The sequence below is a fragment of the Lepidochelys olivacea genome (assembly GCF_965140295.1).
Source record: "Lepidochelys olivacea isolate rLepOli2 genome assembly, chromosome: 1".
Lineage (NCBI taxonomy): Eukaryota > Metazoa > Chordata > Testudines > Cheloniidae > Lepidochelys > Lepidochelys olivacea.
In genome coordinates, this window is record NC_140411.1 from 324,006,560 (window position 1) to 324,032,660 (window position 26,101).

Below are 26,101 nucleotides of genomic sequence, written 5' to 3' on the forward strand. Positions count from 1 at the left end.
AAAGTTACCTTCCAGCCTGATTTTGCAGGTGTGATTCTTTTATTTTTTTCTTTATAAATAAAGTTCTTCTTTTAAGAACCTGATTGATTTCAGTGTCCTGAAGACAAAGGGTCTGGTCTGTGCTCATATTGCTAAGGCAATTGGTTGGTATATTATTCTCAAGCCTCCTCAGGAAAGGGGGTGAAGGGACTTGGGGGGATATTTTGTGGGGATAGGGATTTCAAGTGACCCTTCCCTGAATTTTTGTGTAAATCACTTGGTGGTGGCAGCAATACCGTCCAAGGGCAAGGAAAGGAATTTGTATCTTGGGGAAGTTTTAACCAAAGCTGGTAGAATATAAGCTTAGGGGATATTTCATGCGGGTCCCCACAGCTGTAGCCCAGAGTTCAGAGTGGGGGGGAGGGGAGGGAGGGACCCTGACACCTCCCATATAGTATCACACCACAATGATTTAGTATCTGGTCTATTTCCACGAATGCCAGCCCTCCTTCCCCAAAAGTTACCCGTATAACAAGCTTTAATATAACAAACAAGTAAATATGAATTTGGTGTTATTTACACCCTGACAATGCACTCTCAGTGCTCCAAGGACACAATCCACAGTCCCTGCCCTGATTAGTTTACAAAATTATTTAAACTACAGTAAAATGGCATACCATTACTCAGTTTTATAAGAGATTGTTAGATGTATCAAAACATTTACTTTCAAATCACTAGATTTCAAAACCTAAATGATAGTAAAATCTTAAACCGTAACTACTAGCAGCATAAGATTCAAACAAGTGTAAAATACATGTTGTAAAATTTATTGCAAGTGAAAAATAAATACCTGTTGCTCACAGTTATATTCAACTTCACCAGTTTGCATGAAGAGATAACACATCCTTCTCCCAAAGTCCACATGCACACACATTTAACAAAAATCATGTATGCATTTTAACGAAAGACAGCTTTTAAAAAATACTTTCAGTTGTGCCTAAAAGAGAAGTTTAGTGTTTTGGGCATTTTTAAAATAATTTTATATGCTGATGCTGTAACAGAGCAATTTTAGGAAATTAATTGTTTTATTACATATTGAAAATTCATTAATAACGAGTTCTCAACCACAAGGCTGATTCATAGCACAAGAAACGAAGAGGGAAAAGCAGCTTTTTCAAGCTGTAGAGACTTTCATAAATTTATAGAACAGAGTAGTACATAAACAGTGTATTTATATTAGAAAGACTCTGACTTTAAATACTTGGTTTACAGTTAACTCAGTTCTGAAAACATGAAAGTGCTGATCTTGAAACTGCCAGGATGGGTCTCATCCAGTCATGCCCATCTTTTTGTATACTATGTTTCTGTTACTGACCTATTTTCATGAAACCATATCAAAACTGTTTTTTGTTCAAAAACCCTCTCAGGTACCATCAATCAAATACAAGGACAGGACTGTCATAATTCACCCTTTAAAAGTCATAGTTTGTCAGAGAATACGTGTGTGTGTGTGTTGTTGCTCTCATTATTTTAAGGCTCCAGTTTCCCCAAAGTCTTTCAATCAAGAAAAGTGCAAGAGTTACGTTGCTGGTTCTAACTTCTTGGTCTCCTCTGCTAACACACACCTTGGATCCTGCTCTCTGCTTTTGCCCTGTTGCAAGGTGTACACTGATGGGCCCAGCCTCATGATTTTTCCACTGCCAAGGCACTCGTCACCCTTGTAGAACACAGCAAACTAGAAGACAAACACAGCGACAGTCTTTAGAGCACTGGCAAAGTGGCATGCTGAGAGACTGACAGATAAGAAGGGAGATCACCCTGAATACTCAAGGTAACATTAAATTTATTCCCTTGTATTTGCTCTGACCACATTACATAAAATGGGAGTGTAAAGAGAATGAATAGTTAGAACTGTTGACTCATGCGAGTATAAATATAAAATGTTATGGAAATTCCATCATGAAATTTTACAATATTACATGAGAAATCAGTGGTAAGATAGTTATTTTAATTATTTTTCTTGTTGATGGAATCTCTCTTTAGTTATTATGTAACACTTTTTGTTTGAAAAGCTTTTCAATAAGGGGCTGATAGTCATGTAAGTAGAGTGTATCATTTTCACAGGAGCCTCTTCAAAAGGCTGAGTTATACATTCTATGGTGTGGTACTGAATGTGAAAGGCTGTTATGTTACATACCACTATGTAATTATTCTTTTCACTTTTATGCTGGGACATGTGAATCTGTCAGAAGCAGATAACCTTCTGGACATTCAAAAAACCAATAGTACTCCCCGAGTCAAATATTAAATATGAAAGTCAGTATCACAAAGTTTCTAATAAGCAAATTATTAACCAAACTCCTGGTTCAATTCATGTATGTATTTAGACCCATAACAGATTCAGTTTCTGCATACAGGGTCTGATCCGAAGTCCACTAACATCCGAGGGAATATTTACATGTATTGCAATGGGCTTTAGAGAGGCCCAAAGTTTCTAAATCAAGTTTCTTTCATTTTGGTTTTTGAAGAAAACTTTCTGAATGTTAGTAAAATAACTGAGTGATGATTTAGATCAGAGGGGGGCAAACTACGGCCCGCAGGACCCTTCCCTCTGGCCCCTGAGCTCCTGCGGGGTCAGGACAGGCTTGCAGAGGAGCCAGCCCAACTCCGCGGCAGTGTGGTGAGAGGGGTGGAGACTAGCCCCTAGCCCCTCCCCTTCAGCTCCCCTCCCTCCCTCCCTCCCAGTCACAATTCCCCCAGCACCCGGGCAGTGTGGCTGCAGCACCAGCCGGGCGGCACGGTCAGGGAGAGTTCCGGGGCAGGCGAGGAGGAGGGGGGCTTGCAGGGGGGTGGTCAAGGGGCCTGGGCCCTGCTGCCAGGAACAGGGGCAGAGCAAACCAGGGCCCCCCTCCACCTCCAGCATGCTTGGCCCCTGTCCCCAGCAGCCAAGCCCAGACAGGGAGCAAGCCCTGCCCAACTGCCAGGGAGAGCAGCCAAATGAGCAGGGAAAACGTACAGGGAAAGGACTGAGCCCCCTTTTCCCCCACCCCATAGGTAATGTGGGGTGGGCAGAGCAGGGAGGGTTGGATGGGGGTGGGTCCAGGGGGGATTGGATAGGGGACGGGCGTCCCGGGGGGATTGTCAGGAGGCAGAGAGAAGGGGTGTTTGGATGGGATGCAGGAGTCCTGGAGGGCAGTCAGGGGTGCGGAGCGGGGGGGGTTGGATAGGGGTGGGAGTTCCGGGGGGGCAGTTCCGGGGGGGCTGGAATGGGGCGGGGGCCAGGCCACGCCTCACTGTTTGGGGAGGCATAGCCTCCCCCAGCCTTCCCTACCCGGCCCTCCATATAATTTCTGTACCTGATGTGTCCCTAGGGCCAAAAAGTTTCCCCACCGCTGATTTAGATAGCCTGAAACAACAGTTCTTTAAAACTGGGTGGATGAACTTTCTGAAGTTCTTCTAACTGAAGTTATGCAGGATGCTAGTAAATAGAAATTAAAAGAATCAATTCTGGTAACACTTACTTGCCCTGGTGTAAGAGCTCTTATTGGCTTGACTAGTGTCACCCACACTGTCCCATCTTGGTTTAGAGTTAACGTGCAAGGCACTAAAAGAGAAAGTTGTTAAACAGCCAGCTAGCTCACCCTTATAGTCACAAATCAATTAACTAGTTTTTCACTGGCTGAAACAAGTCTAATGAGTGAAGATGTCTCCAAAAATAATGCTTTTTAAGTCTTTAAAAAATGGAAAAGCATCATTAGCACAAACATTTTTATCTACTTTTGAGAAATTATATTAGACCCTATTTCAATCTATCACCCAGATCAGAATTTGAATAGATTTAAATGTACAAAGTTTGATCACCTAGTGCCATCTGATGCTGAAACCTGAAAGTACACTCCATCATTTTGTCCCTAATTAGCTCAGCAGGAGGTTCCTCTGCAATCCAATGCACACGGTTTGTCCGCAGTAGGTCTCTATACAGTGCAGGGTGATCTGTAGATGGTGCCTTAAAGTACAACACTTTTGTTTAATACCAATGTTTATGCCAGATATTACATAACTGCTGTGAATGAAAACATAGATTTCAGGAAAACATCAAGGCATAACAAAATAAAAGCTAATCAACTAGTAAAGCAAGTAGATGTTAGATTCTAACCAGCTTCCTTAAATCTTTCATGAAAAAAATATGCCATAGCAAGTATGAATTATTATTCAGCGTCGTGCTTCCTTCACCGCCACAGTTATGCCAGCTCATTTGTGCATTTCTCCCACAATCCTTGCCAGCCCTTTCTCCATGCTGACCCTTATGCAGTATTGTCCTCGTTATCTTGATCCAACAATTCCACTATCTTTTCTTCATCCAAATCCCTTTCTAAGATTCTCTTCTTCCTTGATATCCATTTAAAAAATAGATAGATATTAAAAAAAAAAAGGAATTGAGAAATCAAGATGTGCACATGCTTATAATGAGGAAATGTGATTTGTTATTGTTCCCTTGTCCTTATTCACCCATTCCCCACTCTATTGATTTACCCTCACTTATCAAATCATATTTAACAGACTGTAAGCCTTCTAGGGGCATGGACCATGTCTTACCATTTGTTGTAAAAAAGTGACTAATATACTTTTGAATGCTGTAATGTAACAAGCTCCCAACTGTCATTACCAATCATAAGACACCAAAGATGTTTGGACTTTAAATCTATGCTATTCTATTGATTAAATAGCATTGGGTGATGGAAGACAAATGCCAATTCATGTGACACACTACCTCTGGAAGGAATTTTTGAGAAGTAGGTAAAGCATAAAGAGTTAAAAATACATGCCACTGGAAGTGCTTCTCAAGTTACTATTTTGTCGTTCTGCCAGTGGCATAAGGGAGAACACCACAAAACTGAGTAGTCTGGCATACAAGCTGCAACCAAGAGGAGGTTCTTACATCAGTGTCTAAGGCATGAAATAATTCTCTTATGCTCATTTCTCTCTTCATCCCCTTTTTGGTTTATGGTGCTGTCTCAAGAAAACACATCTGCTACAATGAAACACTTCAGAGCAAGAAAAATAACATCACTAGCCAATTAGATAACCAAACATTGCACAAAACATTAGTGATGTTAGGGTGCTTCAGAATGCTGGAGAATGCTACATGTTGACTTGTCAGTAAGGCAGAAATTATTTACAGAGCTGTATCTTGTCTGTTTTCACAGAGAGGTGAAATTGTATTAGTGTTCAATACTTCATTTTCTAGCAACTTGCTATACCAATATAATAAATGAAATGTTTTAGATAAAGTATTATGTATTGTGCCACAATGGCTATATGAAAAACGACCTGTGTTTTGGAGTAGTACACTGGAGCTTGATTGCCTATAGTTTGGAACATACTTCAAGCTAAAATCTCTAACAACTGTCTACTAATCAGATGCCAAATTTTTGGACAGGATGTATAAAACCTATTAATGCTGTATCAGTTGGCAGCTTTTGTTTCTCTTTTAAATGGAAAAGCCAAGACTTCTACATAGATTAGAATCACATTCTTTTCAGTGGGAATCATGCAATGCCTACATTAATCACACACAGTATCAGTGTAAATAAACTTACCACAAAGATATCTCCTGAGGTTGTATCTTTCTCAACAACAAACCAAGCTTCACTGAGGCCGCTTAGCTTGGCCCTCTGGCCTATTGTATACAGGAAACAACCTAAAGAAATATGAAAATTTAACACAGCTAACACCCCTTAACTCTTTAGCTGCAGAAATCAAAATCTTTCAAATGCATAAATCCCTCTCCTCAAAAGGTTAAGTATACCACTGAGCAAAAGTTAGAGAGACCCCATAAACTTGAAAAAGTTTTTATCCTAAAAGTCTGTACCTGCTGTTGTGACAAATACCCCAAAGACTACTATAATTGAACTAGATTAGAGAAAAACATCAGTATTTCAGCTTGTTTAGTTTGTGAATTTGATAAATGTGTCTTGTCAGTTTCACAGTTTTAATGAGTCAGTTTCACTTCCTATTATATTCACTAACTTGACATCAGATTTTCATGCACTGGCTTGTGGGATCTTCGGTGTAGGCTCTTTTGCAAGCCTTGGAAGGGTGTTTATCAGTAACAGAGTCTGAAAGTGAAGAGGCAACAGGCAGATGTTCACAGAGAGGAAGGAGGGGAAAGAGGAGGTGAACTTGGGCATATCTGGTGCTGGTGTTCTCTAACTGCCCAAAAGAACCTGTATTAACTTATATTTAAAGGAATTTAAAATTTCTGGACATTTAAAGGGCGCTCTATCAGAAAATGGAATTGAAACTTAGTCATTTAAAAAAATAAATCAAATTGACAATGTTCCCTTAGCATAAAATTAATGATGACCTACCTAGTGGCAACAAAGTAATCTGAAGTATCACTGGTGCTAGGCAATAATTATGGTTTTTCTTTTTATTGTGATATAAAACTAATATAAAAACTAGAGATAGACCAAAGCCATAGTTACAGGGTTAATGGATCTTCTATGATTCATTAGGCATACCAAAACAGAATGGGATTGTAGATCTTTGGAATTTTACAGAACTAGTCTTTCCCAAAAAAAAAAAAAAAAAAAAAAAGCATTGTTATATATTACACAAACGGTTTATTTAAAATCAATTAGCTAGGAAAGGCAGCTGCTTACCTTTGTGTGTTCCTATCACCTTGTTATCTTCAATGGAAACAAAGTTACCTGGACGAGGTTGTAAATACTACAAGAAAGAAAAATAGTTACATAAAAGATCTTTCCCCAGGCCACATTACAAATTACTAGGGAAATCAGAACAGAAGTTTATAAATTCCCCAAATCTAATGCTACTTGCCTCAAGAATGAAGTTTTCAAAATTTCTTTCACCAATAAAACAGATTCCCATACTCTTAAAAAAAAAAAAAAGAATAAAATGAACGCACACTATAAAAAAGCAGAATGAAACATTTTAAAATACTAACGTCAAAACATTCATTATCAGTACAGCAAAGATTTACCCTCCCTTGCACCTAGAAATATGCTAGGAGCCTCACAAAATGAATATAAAGATCGCTGCCTCAAAGAGCACACAAACTAAATTCAATACAAGTAAAAATCATAAGCACGGGAAAGAGGAGAAAGACACGGGTGACAATAAGATCACATGGTTACTCAGTAAGACATGAACACATCTTGATGACTGTGTTGCATGTATATTTTAAAAAAAGTGACCTGTCCTTTACCTTATGATACAATACTAACACACAGACAAGTCACTGAAGCCTAGATACACAAAGGTTCTTAGGCACCTGAACCTCAGATTTAGGTACTTAAGTACCACATTTCGACTCCACTCTGATCCACAAAACTCCTGCTCAACTGCTGTCTAATCCTGTCGGCAGGAGAAGCCCTAGCTGTTTTGTTGGCCAGGGTGGAAAATTACTTCCACACTTATCACTGCAATGCTTAAGCACCTCTGCAGATTTGTTCTTCTTTCTTCCTGAAACTACATCACCTAAAAACCCTATAATACAGTCCTCAGACAACAGCGTAGTAAAAAACTTCTTGCTATAAAGATAAGTACAAGTACTAAAAGCAAGAAGGAACATAATCAGGAACATAGCAGCTGCTTACATTCATACTCCAAAATATCACACCATAAAGCATTAGTTCCTTAGCTATGGAAACAGAACTTGTCTTGTGAAAAAAGTGACCTAAGAAAAAACAATCTATATCAATGCATCCTGCAACCAACCATAGTAAATTAGAGATACAGAGAACCATGGTGAAATATAAATCATTGGCTATCTCTGTGACTTGTGCTGGTTGGAAACAGGCCACATCCCTCACCTCAGCTCCTCAGAGCTACAATGGTAGAGGAGTTTTTTAAACAAAACAAAACCAAAAATTAAAATATCCAGCCTAAACACACTTAACAGTACTTTGGGACAGGTAGAAACAACTGCGTAAACAATGCAAAACTCAATTTACAGTCCAAATATATTTTATTATGTTACTCAGAAGTAATTTGACTTAATTTGATGCAATGTAATTAAAAAAACTATGACTATATTTAAAGTTTACCTAACAAGTATTAATGTTTATAACAACATATAAATCAGAAAAAGAATGGTTTAGAGCAGTGGACCCCAAACTTTCTTGTGGGAATAGCGTATTGCTATTCCCAGAAGACTGTGGCGGGTACCAGACACCCCGCCGCCGAGAAGTGGCAGCGGTAATAAGCGTTGCCACCAAAATGCTGCCGGAAAATGGCAGCGCTTCTCGGCGGCATTTCGGCAGCGGAGTGTCCTGCGGGTGCACAAAAATGCCCCGGCAGGCGCCATGGTGCCCGCAGGCACCACATTGGGGACCTCTGGTTTAGAGATAAATATAAATCAAAAGTTTAATAAGTGTTACCATGCCTCTTTTCTCTTTAGCACATGATGAAATCCATGTTCTGCTGCTATCTTCTTTACAAAATCTTTTGTCAATCCTCCTAAAGGAAAAATGGTTCTCCTCAAAGCATCTTGTGAAATCTGACTGAGGAAGAAGGTCTGGTCTTTCCAGTGGTCAGCGCCTTTAAGGAGTTTTACAGCTGCAAGGTGTAGAATACACAAGATGTTTCAATGTTACATAGCTTAACTCCTACTATTTACAAATAAGTTTAGTTAAAATTCAACCTAAAATAAGAACTTCTACTATAAACACATTTTAGCGAGTTTTCTCATTGTATTTAACAGAAAACATTTGGGGCATTTTTTACAACCTAGATATTGCTACATTTCCTAATACTGTATCTTTTGTTCAATTTTACAAGAAGAAATGGGGGTTAAAACTGATTACTCAAACTAACATGAACACCAGTTAATCCCATGTTTGACTTACGACACCCAACATTCCAAATCTTTGGTTTTGCCTGTTTATTATGGTCTTAAACATTTTTTGATAAAAATTTCCAAGATTTTTAGAATATTTTTATAATATTTTTTCTTTAAAACTACCAAAAAGAGCTACACAGATTTTGATTTTGTATTTTGCTGAACCTCTGTTTTCTTTACATCACTGTGAATTTTCCTAGTAAGAAAAGCAATGCTATAAATTAATATTTTAAAATATTGCTGTTTGTAAATGTAGCTAACAGTGTTGTATCTTGCTTTTCAAGAAAATGTTAGACCAAATTTGCTCAAAGTCACACTGATGTAAATCCACATTAATGTCACTGGAGTTATTCCAGACCTACAGCAGTACCACAGAACAAAATTTGACTTGTTTATACAAATGATCTACAGATTCGGAGCACAAACAACTTGATCCTGTCTTGTATATGTAATAATTATGATCCAACTAGCCCATGATGTCAGCCTCCATCACATAGTTATACTGTAATTTTCAGTCATATTCTGTCCATTTGGATAAGAACTAGTCTCCATCATAGCTCTGGAGTTTCATGGCTAACACATCAATGCCTTCTGTTTCAAATGACTGAGAGATGATTTTGAGATACTGGTCAGTCACATCTAGTAATAGAGAGTCGCCACAATAGGTCTGGAAACACACCTAGAATACCACATTCATGGTGATAGATAGTTAAGAGGTGTCACAAAACAGAAGTTGGAAAGTGGGGTTTCTCCCTGCCCCGGAAAATGCTGACTCTCCAGACGCAAATAAAACCACCATCTATATGCTGATAACACAGATTTACCTTTCAGGTCTACTCTAGAAGTGCCGCCTTCTGGGCTATAAGTACCTATATGGGACACAAATATTTGATAATGGGCTCTTTAATCTAGCAGAGAAAGCTGTAGCATGATCCAATTGCTTTAACCGGAAGCTAGACAAATTCAGACTGGAAACAAGGGGTAAATTTTTAACAGTGAGTAATTAACCATTTAGGACAATGCCCCAAGGGTGTGATGGATTTTCCATCACTGGCAGTTTTTAAATCAAGACTGGATGTTTTTCTAAAAGATATAATCTAGGTCTAGGAATTATTCTGGGGAAGTTCTATGGCCTGTGTCATACAGATGGTCAGACTAGATAATTGTACCTTTTGGCCTTGGAATCTATGAATCCATCCACACAGCTAAAACTCTCATCCAGACTCTCCTTATGTCACGTTTCAATTACTGCAACATCCTTTTCTCTGGACTTGACAAATGCAACAATGTCCCATTCCCAGCCATTCAGAATGCTGCTGCAAACGTAATTTTCTTATCCTGTCACTTTGACCATACCACCCATCTCTCTGCATCCCTCCACTGGCTCACCCTTCTCTATGGCATTCAATATAAGCTACTTTCTTCACTTTCAAGACCTTTCATGTCTCTGCTTATCTCCACCCTACCTATTGTCTCTCATTTTACTCCAGTGGCAATTCTGTGCCGCTGCTCCTGCACAGAATTCGCAGATTTCTTTGCTTCCCTGGAAAAAAATGACTTTCTGATGGGAAGCAAAGGGAAGCTGCAAGAGTGGTTACGTGCCCTGCCCAGCAGCACGGGCGCATGGTTTCAAGCACCCGGAGCAGCCGACGGAGAGGTAAATACCTACTTGGGGGATGGAGGGATGCCCCGGCCAGTGCTGGGTTAGACCCACTCCCTGTCCACCCAACCCCCATGCTTCTGGATCCCCCCCCCACTGAGCTGTTCACCCCACACCTGGCCCTCCCCACGGTTGGGGATCGCCCCAGCTGGTGACTCCTACCCTGCACCAGACTCAGCTGCTAGTCCCAGCTGGGCTGGGGGAGGAGTGCACAGAGCGGCCAGGGCCAGGTTAGAGCCACCCCCAGAAGCCTCCCCTGGCTCCACATGCCATCCCACTTCTGTTTCAATTGCTCCTCAGTACTGGGGAGAAGGGTCACTATATAGGAGATGCTCCCCCATCCACTCAGCCCCTGTGCCTTCGGATGCTCCCATACCCAGACATCCCCACTGAGCCCCACCCCTCTGTACCTGGCCCTCCCCGCCAAGCCCTATTCCCCCTGCATCTGGAGCATTGCCGAGCCCCTTCCCCCGGCATCCAGACCCCCTCCCCGCTCTGCTGAAACCCAACTACCCTCACATGGACCCCCCCTGCAGAGTCCAATTGCCCCGCACCCCCCACAGAGCTTCCCACACCCAGACTGCCCCACACAGAACCCTCTCACCCTACACCTGGAGCCTGCTGGGCTGAGCCTGCCTGCCCACACCTGGTGCTTCAGGTGCAGAGGGTCAGGGCTCCGGGGTGTTTCTGGGGAAGACCCAGCACTTATGCTGCGTCAGGGGCAGCCTCATCACTGAGTCTATGTCTCCCCCCTCCCCGGGGGGAGAGGGGGTTGCAGGGTGATCTCCCAACTCTGTGCAGCCAGTGACCTGTGCTTCCCACTGCCATGCTGGAGCCTCCACATTTATTTATTGACAAATAAAATTTGCAGAATTTTAAAATATTGTGCGCAGAATTTTTATTTTTTTGGCACTGAATTTTTAATTTTTGGTACAGAATTCCAACAATATTACAACAAGAAGTTTGACTACTGAAGTTTAATAATGTTGAAATATCATCTTGATATGTATTATGATTGTAACCAACTGTCACAGGCTGGCTGACCCTTTAAGGGGAGTCAGGATCAGCCTCACCAATGATGTAGCAGCTATCCCCCTGCTGATCCTGACCTGATGGCTTGATTACCATTAGTGACCACAGCTGTGAAAGGATTAGGGAAGACTACACCGAAAAAGGAGAACACCTTCAAAAAAAGGAGGCCCAGGAGAGAGGAGGTAGGGAGATACTTCTCTCTCAAGTAAGGGCTGTCAGGTGTGGAGGGCTGTCCTTAGGATTTATGGTGCCCTATACAGTATTATTAAACTGGTGCCCCTATGCCCAACGGCAGTCCGAGCTCGCATGTGTATTTTAGATAAGGGTGATCTTTTGAAGGATTTATTTAAAAAACTATATGTCTGAAGATCCAAGCATTTAAGGCTAAAGATGAATATTAAGATTGTGCATCTAAAAACTATGCAAGGATTTTTTAGAGATGTGATTTTATAATCTTCAGTAACACATTGATGAAATATTTTTAAAGCAAATTTTAAACTAAGGACCTGTAGCTGAACATGTTCTGAGTAAATATTACAGTAATGCACAACTGTTTCTGTCAGTAAATTGAGAAACTGACAGTATATATCTTGGGATTGGCAAATGCCTGTTATTTGGCAAATGCTTCATTACCACTTGAATGACTCTTTAACAGTTTCAATGTTGTGTTAACAGGTCTAGCAAGCTGGAAGGCTTCTTCTCTTTTAAGTACTAGATCCCCTTCAGAGGAAGACTCACCAGGCTGCACCAGCCAGGTGTGGTGGGAGTCTGCAGAAAGGGTCAGAACAGGGATAGGAAGAGGTGGGAGGGTGGACACTAAGACCCAGGGGTACCCCAAATTTTCATGTGCCCTACGCTATGCTGGGTATGCCTAAGGACTTCCCTGGGTAAAGGCCTGGCAAAGACATGCTGAAAAAGGCTACAGGGATGGATTTAGTTCCTGTGATGGGCCTTTGAAAAGGAGAAACATCCAGGAAGGCAATCCTGGGGTCAGCATTCCAAGGGAGGAGCAAGGAGCTGAGATGAACTAGGAAGAAGCCTGAGAGGTCTGGAAACCACAGAAGATGCTGTAATAAAAATAGCCTACTGGGAAACAGCAAAAGGGCCTTGGAGGCAGGAAGTAGCTCAGAAAAACAGCACCATGTTTAAAGGCACAGACCTAGCTGTTTAACAAAGGGTCCTTGGGCCAGAACTCAAAGCAGAAGATGGGTCTGCCCCAAAGAAGGTGCACAGAAGTTCCAACTCAAGGACCATTAAGCCCAGGGTGGGGCTGAGAACTGAATCCAGATGGGTTGAGGCATAGCCCAAGATGGGTTGTTCGGGATGTTTGGATTTCTGTTATCCTGAAAGGGATCCAGATCAGATGCAATTTAGCTGGAGGGCTAAGCTGTGGACAGAAACGGGTTATTATAGGGCCAAGTAGTAGGCAACAGGGAACACTGGAGGCTAAGACCCCTGCAACACCATGACCTAATGCCAAGGGGGCTGGCAATACTGTGTAAGAAAATGTTAAGCTTAAAGCCATTTAAGTATCTTGTTTCTTTAATGTTTATAAATATAACTGTGATTAAGGAAAGTTCTTACAAAGATAAGTGCTTTGAGAGACCTCAACTGAGGAAGTCATGTTGCTTTTAATATGATTGTGTAAGAGACAAAGTGGGGAATTTTCTTAATGTTTTATATGAATATTGAGCATGCCTCAGTTTCCGCTATGTAGCGGCCTGGACCCCAGACAATGGCTGGGACACTTTATAACTTAGCAACCGGTGACCTGAAGGCCCTCCCCATCTGGTTTTGGCCAGTGGGAGAACAAAGGGCTGAAGAGACAGAGCCCAGGTGATCTGTTTACTCAAGAAAGAAGACAAAGCAAGGAGGAGTAGCTTTTAGGAAGGTGATATAGTGTGGAGGCTGGAAGGAGGAACACTTCTAGACTGGGGACAAAGAGGGGTCTGGACCCACTTGAACTCAGGAAGACCCAAATGAACTATGCTGTAAATTTCTGTTCTAAAGGCTATCCGAGAACTTTCTATGCTGTGTTCCAGACTTCCAACAAATCCATTTGTTTTACAACGCTGGCAGAGAGTCATTACAATCTTAAAAAGAAAAAAAAAAAAAAGAAAAAAGAGTACCACCTGTGGCACCTTAGAGACTAACAAATTTATTTGGGCATAAGCTTTCATGGGCTAAAACCCACTTCATCAGATGCATGGAGTGGAAAATACAGTAGGAAGATTTTACACACACAAACACACACACAGAGAACCTGAAAAGATGGGGGTTGCCATTTCAAACAGTTGACAAGAAGTTGTGAGTAACAATATGGGCCACCCTGATTATCACTACAAAAGTTTTTTTTCTCTCCTGCTGGTAATAGCCCACCTTAATTGATTTGTCTTGCTAGAGTTGGTATGGCAACCCCCATCTTTTCAGTGTGTGTGTGTGTGATATCTACCTATCTATATCTTCCTACTGTATTTTCCACTCCATGCATCTAATGAAGTGGGTTTTAGCCCATGAAAGCTTATGTCCAAATAAATTTGTTAGTCTCTAAGGTGCCACAAGTACTCCTTGTTCTTTTTGCTGATACAGACTAACACCGTTACCACTATGAAACCTATTACAATATAAAAGTTTTGTTGCTCCCTCTCTGCTAGTCTTCCCCCAAGGGTCCAGTTCAAGTGGACTCACTGAGGGGAGCTCACTGAGTCTGACCAGTGTGGCAAGGCACCTCCTTTGTCTTGCCAGACTTAGCACTACTCCCTCTGGCAATGGCAGCCCTGAAGTAAATCAGCCCCGCTCTGGGCAGCGTTTGCCTTCCCCCTTCTGTGCTCCTTTGGCCGTTTTCAGGGTTGGTCTAAGGGGTGATCCTTCACCAAACAAACAGAAAGGAAACAGTCTCAAACACACAACCAAAGGGGATACCTTTCCTTGCCTCCTTGCTTGGGCAGGGTGTCGGTCCCTCCCTTAGCAGGCATTCAGGTTTGGCTGTTCCTCCTATGGGAGGAAGCACAGCCTTTCAGCCTGGAGAAGCTTATTTCCTTGCTGCCACTAGCCTGGCAGCAGCTTGTCATTCTCAATCCCCTTTTCTCTCCCCAGAGAAGGGGTTTTTAAAGGCCTCAGGCAAGTCCTTAATTGGATTCAGATGTCCCTAATTGACCCGAGGTAATCCTCTCTCAGCCTGTAGGGAAAAGGGCCTTTAACATTCTAGGGATAACAAATTGGTCTTCCAGGACCTTCTTGCAGCCATCTGGTATGACTTTGTCACACCAGCCATGGGGAAGGCTTAGAGGTGTGGTCCAGGAGACAATGGAGTCAAATGGCTTAACATGAGAGAGAGAGAGAATCGATCCTCGCAGAGGGCTGACACTGCAAGTTGTTCCTCCCAGGGACCATATGGAGCCAAGACAGAGCACTGGGCCTGTGAATTTGTGACAAAGCCATATTAACCACTTACCATTTCTAACTTCAAATCGGTTTCTGAAAAGCCCTTGTGGTATTTTAATAGGTTTCTGTTGGAAAATTTCTTCATCTTCCAGTGAAGTCCTTGCATAATGTCCAGTTGCAACTGCATTCGCTCCTATGCCAGTTTTAAAAATACATCTACATCACACTTGAACTTCACAATATTCAGAGTATTAAAGGTTATAGAAATATTTGGAAACAAAAATGATTATCGGAACAAAAAATAAAGATAAATGACATCTGAGAAACTTTACATAGCTAGCCAGTGCTGTCCTAACCTTAATACAGCTCCAATATTTAATGGAAAATCATATTTCTTGAGGTACCACACTTCCATTTTTTTTGGTTTCAAGGAGCACCTTCAAATGCAAATTTTAAACTTCTCTTCATAAAAGAGAGAGTTCCCTGAAATAAACTTACTTACATCTCTGAAAACACATGAAAAGAAATACTTTACAAATACTGGTATAAGGCTACAAAGATGTTTAAATTGTGTTTGCACATGAGATCAGGCTTCTTGCCCAACATTTAAAAAAGAATTTGCTCCTCTTTGGCATTTTTGCAGTATAGGGTATGCACAAACACACCTGAAGACAACTTACCAAGGTTATCCAGAGCATAATGGAGAAAATAATTGAATTTGATATGCTTGTTGCACATTATGTCAGGATTAGGAGTTCTTCCCAATTCATACTCATTTAAAAGGTAACTGTAAAACAAATGTACAACTATAAACATTTTTTAATGTCAGATAATTTGATTCAAGCGTGAAGAAGTACTTATTACTCTTGAGAGCTTAACACCTATCAATAATACTAAACATAAATTGTGCAGGAAGCAAACATATGAACGATTCATTAACATTTTATTTTACCTGTAAGACAACACTCATTTAAGATTTTCCATGACTGGACTAAGCTACAGTTTTTCATATTTAAACTCATACTAGCATTTATCAAATTAAGTTTCAACATCTTTGTACTTTACAATAAGAAAAGTGCTTAGCATTTATATTTTTAACTAGGGACAAACGTGGCCTCATCACCACAGTATCTGATTATCTCTTGTATAACACTTTATTACATGTTCAAAATGCTTAAACAATTGCCAATTAACAACAGCGCCTAAATACTATGGTGATGGGCATGTGTACTGAAATACCTTAGGGCCTGAGCCTGCAAGGTGTTTCTTGTCCTCAATTCCTATTCAAATAAATAGAAACTGACAGCAAAGGATTCTGCCCGCAAACAGTACATGCTAATTAAAGGGTACTTTACACTTAAAAAAAAAAATACAGGTGTTTATTTTTTACTCTTTACAAACTGAAACAGCCTCTCAGATTTGTCCCTTACATTTTTACATTTGACAGACTATTTTAAAAACAAAAAGCAAAATGCTTTGTCCTTTGTTTACTACCTTTTCCCATACATTTAACAGATGATACCAGCAACTAAGTCAGCTGGCCTACCCACACCTGCATTGCTCTTGTTTTTCCTCTTTGACGTTCAAGGGCAAGGCCAAACAGGCAATTTATTCATAAGAGTGTACTGTAACCTGTAAGGAAGACTACAACCCAGAGGAAATTCTGAAGGAAATAATTCCCAGAGCCTGTGAAAGTAGGCAACAGCAAAGCTTGCTGTATTGTACAGCTGCACCACTGCAGCACGTGTGGTGAAGATGCTCTACTGAGTCTACGCCAGTGGGAGAGAGCTCTCCCATCGGCACAAAACCCCCCACCTTCGCAAGCAGCATAAGCTATGTCGGCTGGAGAAGCTTGCTGTGCACACGAACGCTTATGTCAGTGTAATCTATGTCGCTCAGGGGGTGGAATATTTGTACCTGGAGCAACATAAGTTTTGCCAACATAGGCTAAGAAGCCTTCATGTCAGTCAGAGGGAGTTCTAAAAAAAGGGTAGTCAGCAGGTTCTTTAGGGAAGCAGAAAACAAAGGAAAAGGGGAGTAAGAATGGCTGCTGAATCTCTCCAATATTGGTTAGAGACTACAGAAAAGGCAAATCCAGAGTGATTCTCTTGGTTAAAAAGGCCTAGGAAGAGGAGGCCTGAAGAGGTAGAAACCATGGGAAGAGGTAAGTTCGCAGTCTGAAGAGGCAGAAGAGGAAGTTCTAGGGAAGGGCAAGCTGCTTGCTAGAGTAAAAGACTGCATGGGAGCCCTGCACTGAAGGGGGAAGATGCAGGGAAAACAGGGGAAGGAAATGGTTGACAAAAGTAGTAGTGTGGGCTTAAGACCTCGAGTTGCACTGTCTCTTATTTGGAGATCCCAGGCTAGCACTCCCAAAGACGGTAGAATAACTTCACTCTCCTGTATCAACAGGGAAAATGGGGAGGGGACACCCTGTATTTCCTTACTGAGCAAAGTGAGGCCCTATGCTTAACCTGATTGTATTTCTCTGCTGAGATGACTGGGGGAAACAAGGAAGTGGATCTGATGATGCATGGAATTGAGAAGAGGGGGGCAAAGCAGGGAGTCACAAGGGAATAGAGGAGTGTAGAGTGGTGGTGAGGAAAGAAGCAGGGACCCATAGTCAGGGGAAGTGGAGGTAGGGGAGGGTAGGGCTGTTATATTAATTTAGATGGAATAAATGGGCTAAAGGTGTTAACCCAATCACTGTCCAACATTAAACAGTTGGAAACAAGGTCCAAGGCTTGATATACAGCAGGGGCTCTTGCGGGGTCGTGAGCCCTCAAGGGGTTGTGAAGTTGTTACATGGGGGGTTGCAAGCTGTCAGCCTCCACCCCAACCCCACTTTGCCTCCAGCATTTATAATGGTGTTAAATATATCAAAAAGTGTTTTTAATTTATAAGGGGGCATCGCACTCAGCGTTTGAGAACCACTGGTATAGAACGCTTAGTACCCGAGCAAACAGACCATTAAAAATCCTTTTAACCTTTTATTAAAAATACAGAAAAGAAGAAAAATAGTTAAAACATTTGAAATATTAAGTATTAAATAAGGCTCTCATTTTAACTGCACTTCCTTGTTCCCCCGTTTTCTTTTCAAGCTGTAGTGTAAACAATTTTTAGAAGGAAAATCCCCATTGTTTGGCAGCCTCTTAGATCAGCAGTTCTCAACAGGGGGTCCGCTGCCCCCCTGGGGATCTGTGAACCCTTTCAGGGAGACTGTGGGGCACCATGGCTAAAACCCAGAGCACGAGCAGCTCCCACGGGGCTGAAGCCAGGAGCTGCAGAGTTGAAGCCTCAATTCCCAATGCCTCCAGCGGGGCCAAAGCCAGGAGCAGCAGGGCTGAACTCCGGAGCCCCGAGCTCCAGTGCTCCCCAGGGGGAAGAAGCACTGAGCCCATGGGCAGAGTTGGGGGGACACAGGAGTGTTGCCTCCCCTCCCCCCTGCCCCGAAATTACAGTGCAAGAGCAGGGCAGTCCCGGGGCAGCTCCAGACCCCCACTCTACCTCCTTCTCTCCCCACCCACTGCCCAGGTCAGAGTCAGGCAGCCAGAGTCAGGCAGTGCAGAACAGCTGCTGCTCTGGCAAGTGCCATGGAGCAGGCAGCTGTCTCCTGCTGCTGCAGGGCGTTGAAGCTGCTTCTCAGGTCCCAGCCCCCATTGCTCACACAGGTGGTAAGAGCAGCCTGGGTGGGAGGACCCAGCTCCATGACTGGCAGAGACCTCAGGGAACAGGGACAGCAGGGGAGCCCTCCCAGCATACAGCCCCCAGCTACCCTTCTCCCTGCACCCTGAGCTATCCCCGTGCCTGCACACAGCCCCTAGCAATTCCCCTCCTTGCACCCTGACCTACCCCCGTCAGCACACAAGCCCCTAGCTAACCTCTCCCTGCACCCTGACCTACCCCCCTGCCTGCACACAAGCCCCTAGCTAACCCCTCCCTTCACCCTGACCTACCCCCCCTGCCTGCACACAGTCCCTAGCTATCCCCTCCTTGCATCCTGAGCTACCTTCCTGCCCCTAGCTACCCCTCTCCCTGCACCCTGAGCTACCCCACTGGCTGCACATAACCCCTAGCTACCCCTCTCCCTGCACCCTGAGCTGTTTTCAAATTTTTTGAGCTGAGCCCCCCACCTTTGAGTTATAATTTTTGGTTGTGCCCTCCCCCACAACCTAGGCGGCCTGCTGAGGTGAGTCAGGGGGTGGAGGTGGCATTCCCTCCCCGGACCCTGCCATGCAGATCTAGCCTGAGCCCCGCTGGCCCCTGCCCACACAAAATAGAAGTAAAACTACACCTATGCCCAAGCCCGCCTCTGGCTCAGAGGCCTGTGTCCCTCCCTCCCCTGCTGGATTTGGTCTACAAAACACAAAAGAGGCTGAAAGAAGCAAAGCTCGTTTTTATGACAACTAGGTGGTGAGCTGGGTTCGGAATAAAAGTAGTCTAATATGCAGGGTTTTTTCCTCCAATCTGATGTAAATGAAAGTAACTGAAGTTCATATTAAATATTTCCTTCCTCAAACTGCCGCTAGTTAGTATGGATGAAAAGAGAAAGAGGGAGGAATTGGAACTGGATGACATAGCCGAATTAACCTAATTCCAGAGAAATCCCGTCTATCAATTCAAAGAATAAATGTAAGTAAGTATGCCAATAGACCTATGTCTATATTAGTTGGTGGTGATCCTAAACTTGTAAGACAAGGAATGAATAATAATTGCTACCACATTAAGATATTTCTGTACTGTCTTATGAAAGACACTAATTATCAATACTAAGTTATCCTTGTTAGTCTTTTGCCATTCTCTACCCCAGGGGTCGGCAACCTTTCAGAAGTGGTGTGCCGAGTCTTCATTTATTCACTTTAATTTAAGATTTCACCTGCCAGTAAATACATTTTAACGTTTTTTAGACGGTCTCTCTCTGTAAGTCTATATATTATTAACTAAACTATTATCGTATGTAAAGTAAAAAAGGTTTTCAAAATATTTAAGAAGCTTCATTTAAAATTAAATTACAATGCTGATCTTACGCCGCTGGCCCGCTCAGCCCGCTGCCAGCCTGGGGTTCCATTCACCTAGGCCGGCAGCAAGCTGAGCGGGGCCTGTGGCCAGGACCACGGCTGGCAAGGGGCTGGCAGCCGGAACCCCAGACCGGCAGTGGGCTGAGCGGCTCAGCCCGCTGCCAGTCTGGGGTTCCATCCGCTGGCTCCTGCCAGCCAGGGTCCCGGCTGCCGGCCCCTCTCAGACCGCTGCCGGTCTGGGATCCCGGCCCTGCCCACATAGAATGGGTACCTACCTTCTCCCTGGTTCTAGCCCATTCTCTTCCTCTCTCTCTGCACTGAGCTGAGGGTGGGAGTGCACAGAGCACAGGGCTGGGGGTGAAGGAGTAGGCTGGGGGTTAGGGTGCAGGGTCTGACCAGGAGCTAGAATGAGGGAGGGGGCTCAGGGTTGGGTAGGAGGTTTGGGTGTGGAGTGCTTACCTGGGCAGCTCCCATTTGGTGCGAGGGGTGCAGGTGGGAATGTGGGGGGGAGATGCAGGAGCTCCCTTTTGGTGCTCAGGGTAGGGGTGGGAATGTGGGGGGCTGCAAGAGTCAGGGCATGGGGTGTGGGGGTGCAGGAGTCAGGGAAGGGGGCTGGGGGCGTGTGAGGAGGGTGCAGGAGTCAGGGCATGGGGGGCTGGGTATGTGTGGGGGTGCTGGAGTCAGGGCTGGGGTCGTGGGGGAGTGCAGGGGTCAGGGAAGGGGGCTGGGGTGTGTGTGTGGGGGTGCAGGGGTCAGGGCAGGGGGCTGCGGGTGTGGGCTAGGTTTGTGGGAGTGCTCCCAGCCCCCTGCCCAGAGCAGCTCATGGCAGGGGGCTGGAGGAGATATGCCCTGATTCCACCCCCCTTCACCAAGGCCCCGTCCCCACCTCTTCTCCGCCTCCTCCCTGGAGCAGCGAGCGTACTGCCGCTTGCCCCCTCTCTCTTCTCCCCTTTTCTCGTAAGGGCCATCAGCTGATCAGCGGCAGGGAGGGAGAGGAGGAGGGGCAGGAAACCAGCATGCTGGGGGAAGAGGCAGGGGGAGGAGGGAGCTTGCCTTCCCTGCAGCAGCAGCCAGCAGGACCAAGCTTCTTCACCCTTCCCCGCGCGGGGGGGGGGGGGGGGGGAGGGAAGGAGGGGTTGGCGGAGAAGAGTGGACCGGGGCAGGCAGGATTTTCAATGGCACGCTGCTGCCTGCCGGGGTCCTGGCCTGGTTTTGGCAGTGGGCTGAGCGGGGCCGGCGGCTGGGACCCCGGCGACTTGCTTTGGCCCCCCCGCTCCTTGTCCCCTGACCGCCCCCTCCAGAGACCCCCTGTCCCTAATCACCCCCAGGGCCCCAGCCCGCTCCACTCCGCCAGCTCCCAGCTGCGGCGCTCTGCTTCCTGCAACCGGTGAGCGTGGGGGGCATCCTTTCCCCAACCTCCCCACACTCGCCGGCGGCGGGAAGCAGAGCGTCGCAGCTGGGAGCTGGCGGAGTGGAGCGGGCTGGGGCCCTGGGGGTGATTAGGGACAGGGGGTCTCTGGAGGGGGCGGTCAGGGGACAAGGAGCAGGGGGGGGCCAAAGCAAGTTCAATATAACACAGTTTCATATATAACGCGGTAAGATTTTTTGGCTCCCGCGGACCGCGTTATATCAGGTTAGAGGTATACTAACACTTTATGAGAAATTATATTTTTAAAGAAAATGTCTCTAAAACAATCCTACCTGAAAACTTCATTCCAGTACTCCTTGACATAGGAAACTTGATGAAAAGGGATATCCAGTTTCTGACAAACTCTATAAGCATCTTCACAATCTTTGTCAGCAGAACAAACTCCTTGTTCATCCAGAGTATCCCAGTTCTTCATAAATACCCCTGTCACTTGGTAGCCTAAGGGAGGAGGAAAGGAATTATTCACATACTGAAAACATTCTTATGGATCAGACCCAAACTCTGGATCTTCCAAGTCCCAACTGGGCAACAGTATCCTGAGTGTTCTTATAGTTGTCAAGAAGTCATTCCATCAGTGCCGCACACTGCACTTCCTTGCTACAGATAGCGCAACACTCAGACAAGCCATTAAGGCAGACTGATGTGTGCTTCGTAAAAAATCAAGAGCCTCTTTCATTTCTTCCAAATACCATTATTTCACCCCAGCATTCTGAGCACCTGACTTTCCCGGAGAACATGCCAAGACCCCAAGATTGTTTTACATTGCATATATTAGTAATTCCTGTTTATGTATAGACTGAAAAGAATTTTTAAAAGCCAGTCTCCTATTGATTTGATTTTCTGTCCACTGCTAGTTTTTCAGAGTATTCTACATCCAGATACCTTTCCCCCCACCCACTCATTGTCCAGTATGAATTTGAAGATTTAAAAACACCTGGTCAGATAGAATCATAGAATATCAGGGTTAGAAGGGACCTCAGGAGGTCATCTAGTCCAACCCCCCTGCTCAAATCAGGACCAATCCCCAATTTTTGCCCCAGATCCCTAAATGGCCCCCTCAAGGATTGAACTCACAACCAACTCCTAAGGTGACACTAACAGGTTGAATACTGGATCATTACACATTTTAGATTTTTTTTCAGAGAGGAAAAAATTATGTATTATAGTAACCTTTAGGATCCCAACTGGAAACAGAAAACACAAGACACAGATCTGTTCAGAAAACACAAAACAAGAAACATACCAGCAAAGTGAAGAATAGTCAGCTGCACATCATGTTAGTTTTGCTGGGATGGAGTAAGATAAGAGAGGGGCAAAGTGTGTGCGTGTAGGTAAGGGATAGGAGAAGGAGAATTGGGAGAAAGAAGTGTGCATGGACTCTGGAGGGTAGGTGAAGTGAGGCTGAAGTGAAGAGATGGTCAAGGAGGGGGCAGGAGAGAGCTGGAGCAAACAGCCAATCAGCAGAAAGGAAGAACGTCCAGAGTAAAAACTACAAAGCAGTTGCACACAGATGTCATAAGTGTCTAAGGGTCCTATTGCAGATGCTTCTCTCTGCTCCTGCCAGCTGAGTTTCAGGGTGGCCCATCCCAGCAGTTTTTTCCCTCCTTCCCTAAACTCACACGGGCCCTGCTGTCCCTCTCTTGAATCATTCCAAGAATGCAGGAGGGCAGGCGTTACCCCAGCAAAACTCTGCATTTGGTACTTAATGTTTCTAAACCTATCAAAGAACAAAAGGGATTGTTCTTCCTATACATCCTCCAGCAGGCGTATAATTCCTAATTTTTCAGTGTTTGAAAAATTCTATGCCAAATAGTAAATGCTGTAAGACTAGCACTTCCCATGTAAGGGCCCTTAATGCAGCTGCAATGGTAATGGAAAATATTCAACCTATTCTCTTTTCAACAGCTCTTCAGGTTTGAAAATAAGGAATTCCTTCTTACTCAGTAAGTAAAATAGTGAATTAAAAAAGTCTTCAACCTTGGTATCAAAAGAGTTTGATACTAACCTTGCCATAACAAATCATGAGATATCATCAAATTAATAGAGATTCATGTTTCATTCTCTGAAAGCCCATATCTACACTGGGAAAATCATGTGAGAAAGTGTGTTAACATTTTAAATAATCTGATATTTAACAAGACTTAGTGCCTATTACAGAGAAGAACAATGTTAAATTGTTACGGTTAACTATCAGAGAGAGAAGGAGGGTGACTGTTGTATGAATTCAAGGGATAGAGGTTACAGGAAAATCAGCCTGGAATGAACTGGTACAGACAGGTATGTGCAGGAGTATCTGTAATGACAACAATCAGGACAGTGTAATACTCTCACAGGCAGCAACTGATGACGGGGCACCTCCAGGCACTCCTAGCCCTTCCCCTACTCCCTGTCACAGCCACTCTAGCCTTCCTCCCCATATCACAGACCCCAGGCACCCTAGCCCTCTCCACATCAAGTGTCACAGGCCCCAGCCCCCCCCATCATTCTCTCCCGTGTCACCAGCCCCAAGCACCCCATCCCTTCTCCCCTCGTGTCACCAGCCCCGGAAACCCATCCCTTCTCCCCTCCCCCTTCCTCTGTCATGGGCCCCCTGCCCTTCTTCTCCTCCCCCTTCCCCTGTCATGGGCCTCAGGGCCCCCTGCCCTTCTTCTCCTCCCCCTTCCCCTCCACTCCCACCAGCTCCAGGATCTCCTGCCCTTCTTCTAACTCTCCCAGTATAGAGCCAGATTAACCTTCTGTGGGTCCCCATGGGGGCAAAGGAGCATGGCGTGTGGGGGGAGGTGTCAGTCCCCAGAGCAACGGGCCGGCCAGGGCCAATGGGGCATGGCATGACAGTGGCGGCCTTGCTTTGCCCAGCATAAGGGCACTATTTACAAACTGGCAGTTGCCAGACGCCCGGCCTTGTGCTGCCAGCATGCCCCTTCCCCTTGGGGGCAGGTCCATGCCATACCACACATTTCCCCCCCTCCCCAATTCCCTATGACCAGAGCCGCTCCGTACGCACTGTGCTCAGCGTGCCCCCCCCCCCAAGACCCTGCCACAAATGCACAGTGCCCTGCCCACAGCCCCACCCCAACTGCCCAGCACCCCACCCAGAACCCCCCACTCCCTAGTGCCCCGACACACAGAGATCTTCCCTGCCCCCTCACAGCCCAGCACTCCCCCTCCCACAGGACCCACTTGTCTGGAGGGACCCAACCAAGCCCCCCTCCCCCAGCTGAGACTGGCCAGGCTTCTGCACCTGTCCCAGGCGGCTCAGCTCCAGGGACACAGGCGGGGCCCCAGAGGTGGTGGGAAGCAGAGACCGTCCAGAGCCAGAATTGCAGGAGGGTGGGTCCAGCCAGGGGGCGGAGAGGAGCCCTCGGCCGGCCGGCCAGCGGGCAAGCGGAGAGGAGCAAGTGTGCGGGGGGGGGGGGAGCCAACGGGCAGGGGGTCTCGGGGCACAGGGCAAGCAGAGCGGGCCGGGGCCCCTTCTGAGCATGGGCCCGGCTCCATGGCGCCATTGTAAACCCGGCACTGCCCCCGTGTCACCAGCTCCAGGCACCCCAGCCTTTCTTCTCCTCCTCCTCCTCCCCGCCCTTCTCTCCGCGTCACCGGCCCCAGGACCCCCTGCCCCGGCGGCGCAGCACGGGCCTGTGGCGCCTCACCCCTCCGCCGGAGCAGCAGCGCCGCCACCGCGCTGTCCACCCCGCCCGAGAGCGCGCACACCACGCGCCGCGCCGCCGCCGCCATCCTCCCGAGCCGGGCCCGCTGCCTGGGGCGCCCGGCCCGCTCCGGCTCTCCCCTTCCGGCGTCCGGGGCTCCTAGGGCGCAGCCGGGGCCGGGGCGGACGGGAACGTGCCCTGCGCCCCGCTCATCCGGGCTCGGCCTGGGGCGAGCCCGCCCCTCACCCAGAGCCGGCCCCACCGGAGGGAGGGGCGCGGAGAGAGGAGGAGACTCAGCGCCGTGTGCTGGCTCGGAGATCTACCCCTCCCCCCCGCCACCGGCCGCTGCGGGGGGAGGGCAGGGGATGCTCCCCCGTTGGGAACCAGTTAAAGAAGGGCGTGCAGCGTCCCGCCGTGTAGAAATGCGTTTGCTGTGTGAGTTCCCGCGGTAGGGCTTGCTTGGGGACTGTCTTCCTGCCGACAGAGCCAGCAGCTGGGGCCTAGCAGCCCTGCGCCCTCGCCGGCCGCTTGGTGCTGTGGGAGCAGGGAGGGGGAGCCCGTCCCCCCTCCCAGGCACGGTACTAGAAGGGAGGCCTGAGGAGAAAAGTAGCAAGAGTCAGGTTCAGCAGGTCCCGTGGTAGGATGTCCCCTCAGACACCCCCCGCATGGCAGAGAGCAGTGCAGCCTCAAGCAGAGCTGTTATCTAGGAGCACACCGTGAAAGGCTTTCCTCGAGGGCAGGGCTTCTCACACTTTTCCCGCTAAGGCCCAGCTGTAATAAGCACAGGGGCCCACTATTAACTCTTCTTGAGGCAAATGATTTTAATTACATACACAAACTATAACACTACAAACAAACAATCATTTTAATGTAAACAATTGTAATGATAGAAAGCCCTAGCAATATACACTCATAGAAATGCTTCAAGGTCTTCAAAGCCAAACCGTTTTCGTAAAATTAGACTTTGGATAAACGTTGAGAGCAATATGTTGTGTTCAAACGGGAAAAACACAATGTATAAAACTGAACAATAAGCAACACAATGTTACTAAAATTGTTAAACACATTGTTAATTTTAAAACAAAATAGTTG

The 26,101-nt window shown here is 45.6% G+C and overlaps 1 protein-coding gene across 2 annotated transcripts; it reads right to left on the reverse strand.

Annotated features, from left to right (window-relative positions):
* Positions 1-785: 785 nt before the first annotated feature.
* TRMU (tRNA mitochondrial 2-thiouridylase) lies at positions 786-25,488 on the reverse strand. 2 transcript variants are annotated; one of them, XM_084628779.1, is made up of 12 exons: positions 25,013-25,488; positions 21,638-21,803; positions 15,602-15,708; positions 14,992-15,114; positions 14,460-14,531; positions 8,390-8,562; positions 6,823-6,876; positions 6,645-6,711; positions 5,580-5,680; positions 3,841-3,985; positions 3,501-3,583; positions 786-1,714 (listed from the first exon to the last, which is right to left on the reverse strand). In XM_084628779.1, exons 1-12 carry the CDS (start codon positions 25,095-25,097, stop codon positions 1,559-1,561), a joined length of 1,332 nt encoding a protein of 443 aa, XP_084484905.1. In that variant the 5' UTR covers positions 25,098-25,488; the 3' UTR covers positions 786-1,558. The 2 variants fall into 2 exon arrangements, with proteins under 2 accessions (XP_084484905.1, XP_084484906.1); XM_084628780.1 differs by lacking the exon at positions 14,460-14,531 and having other exon boundaries at positions 25,013-25,485.
* Positions 25,489-26,101: the final 613 nt, after the last annotated feature.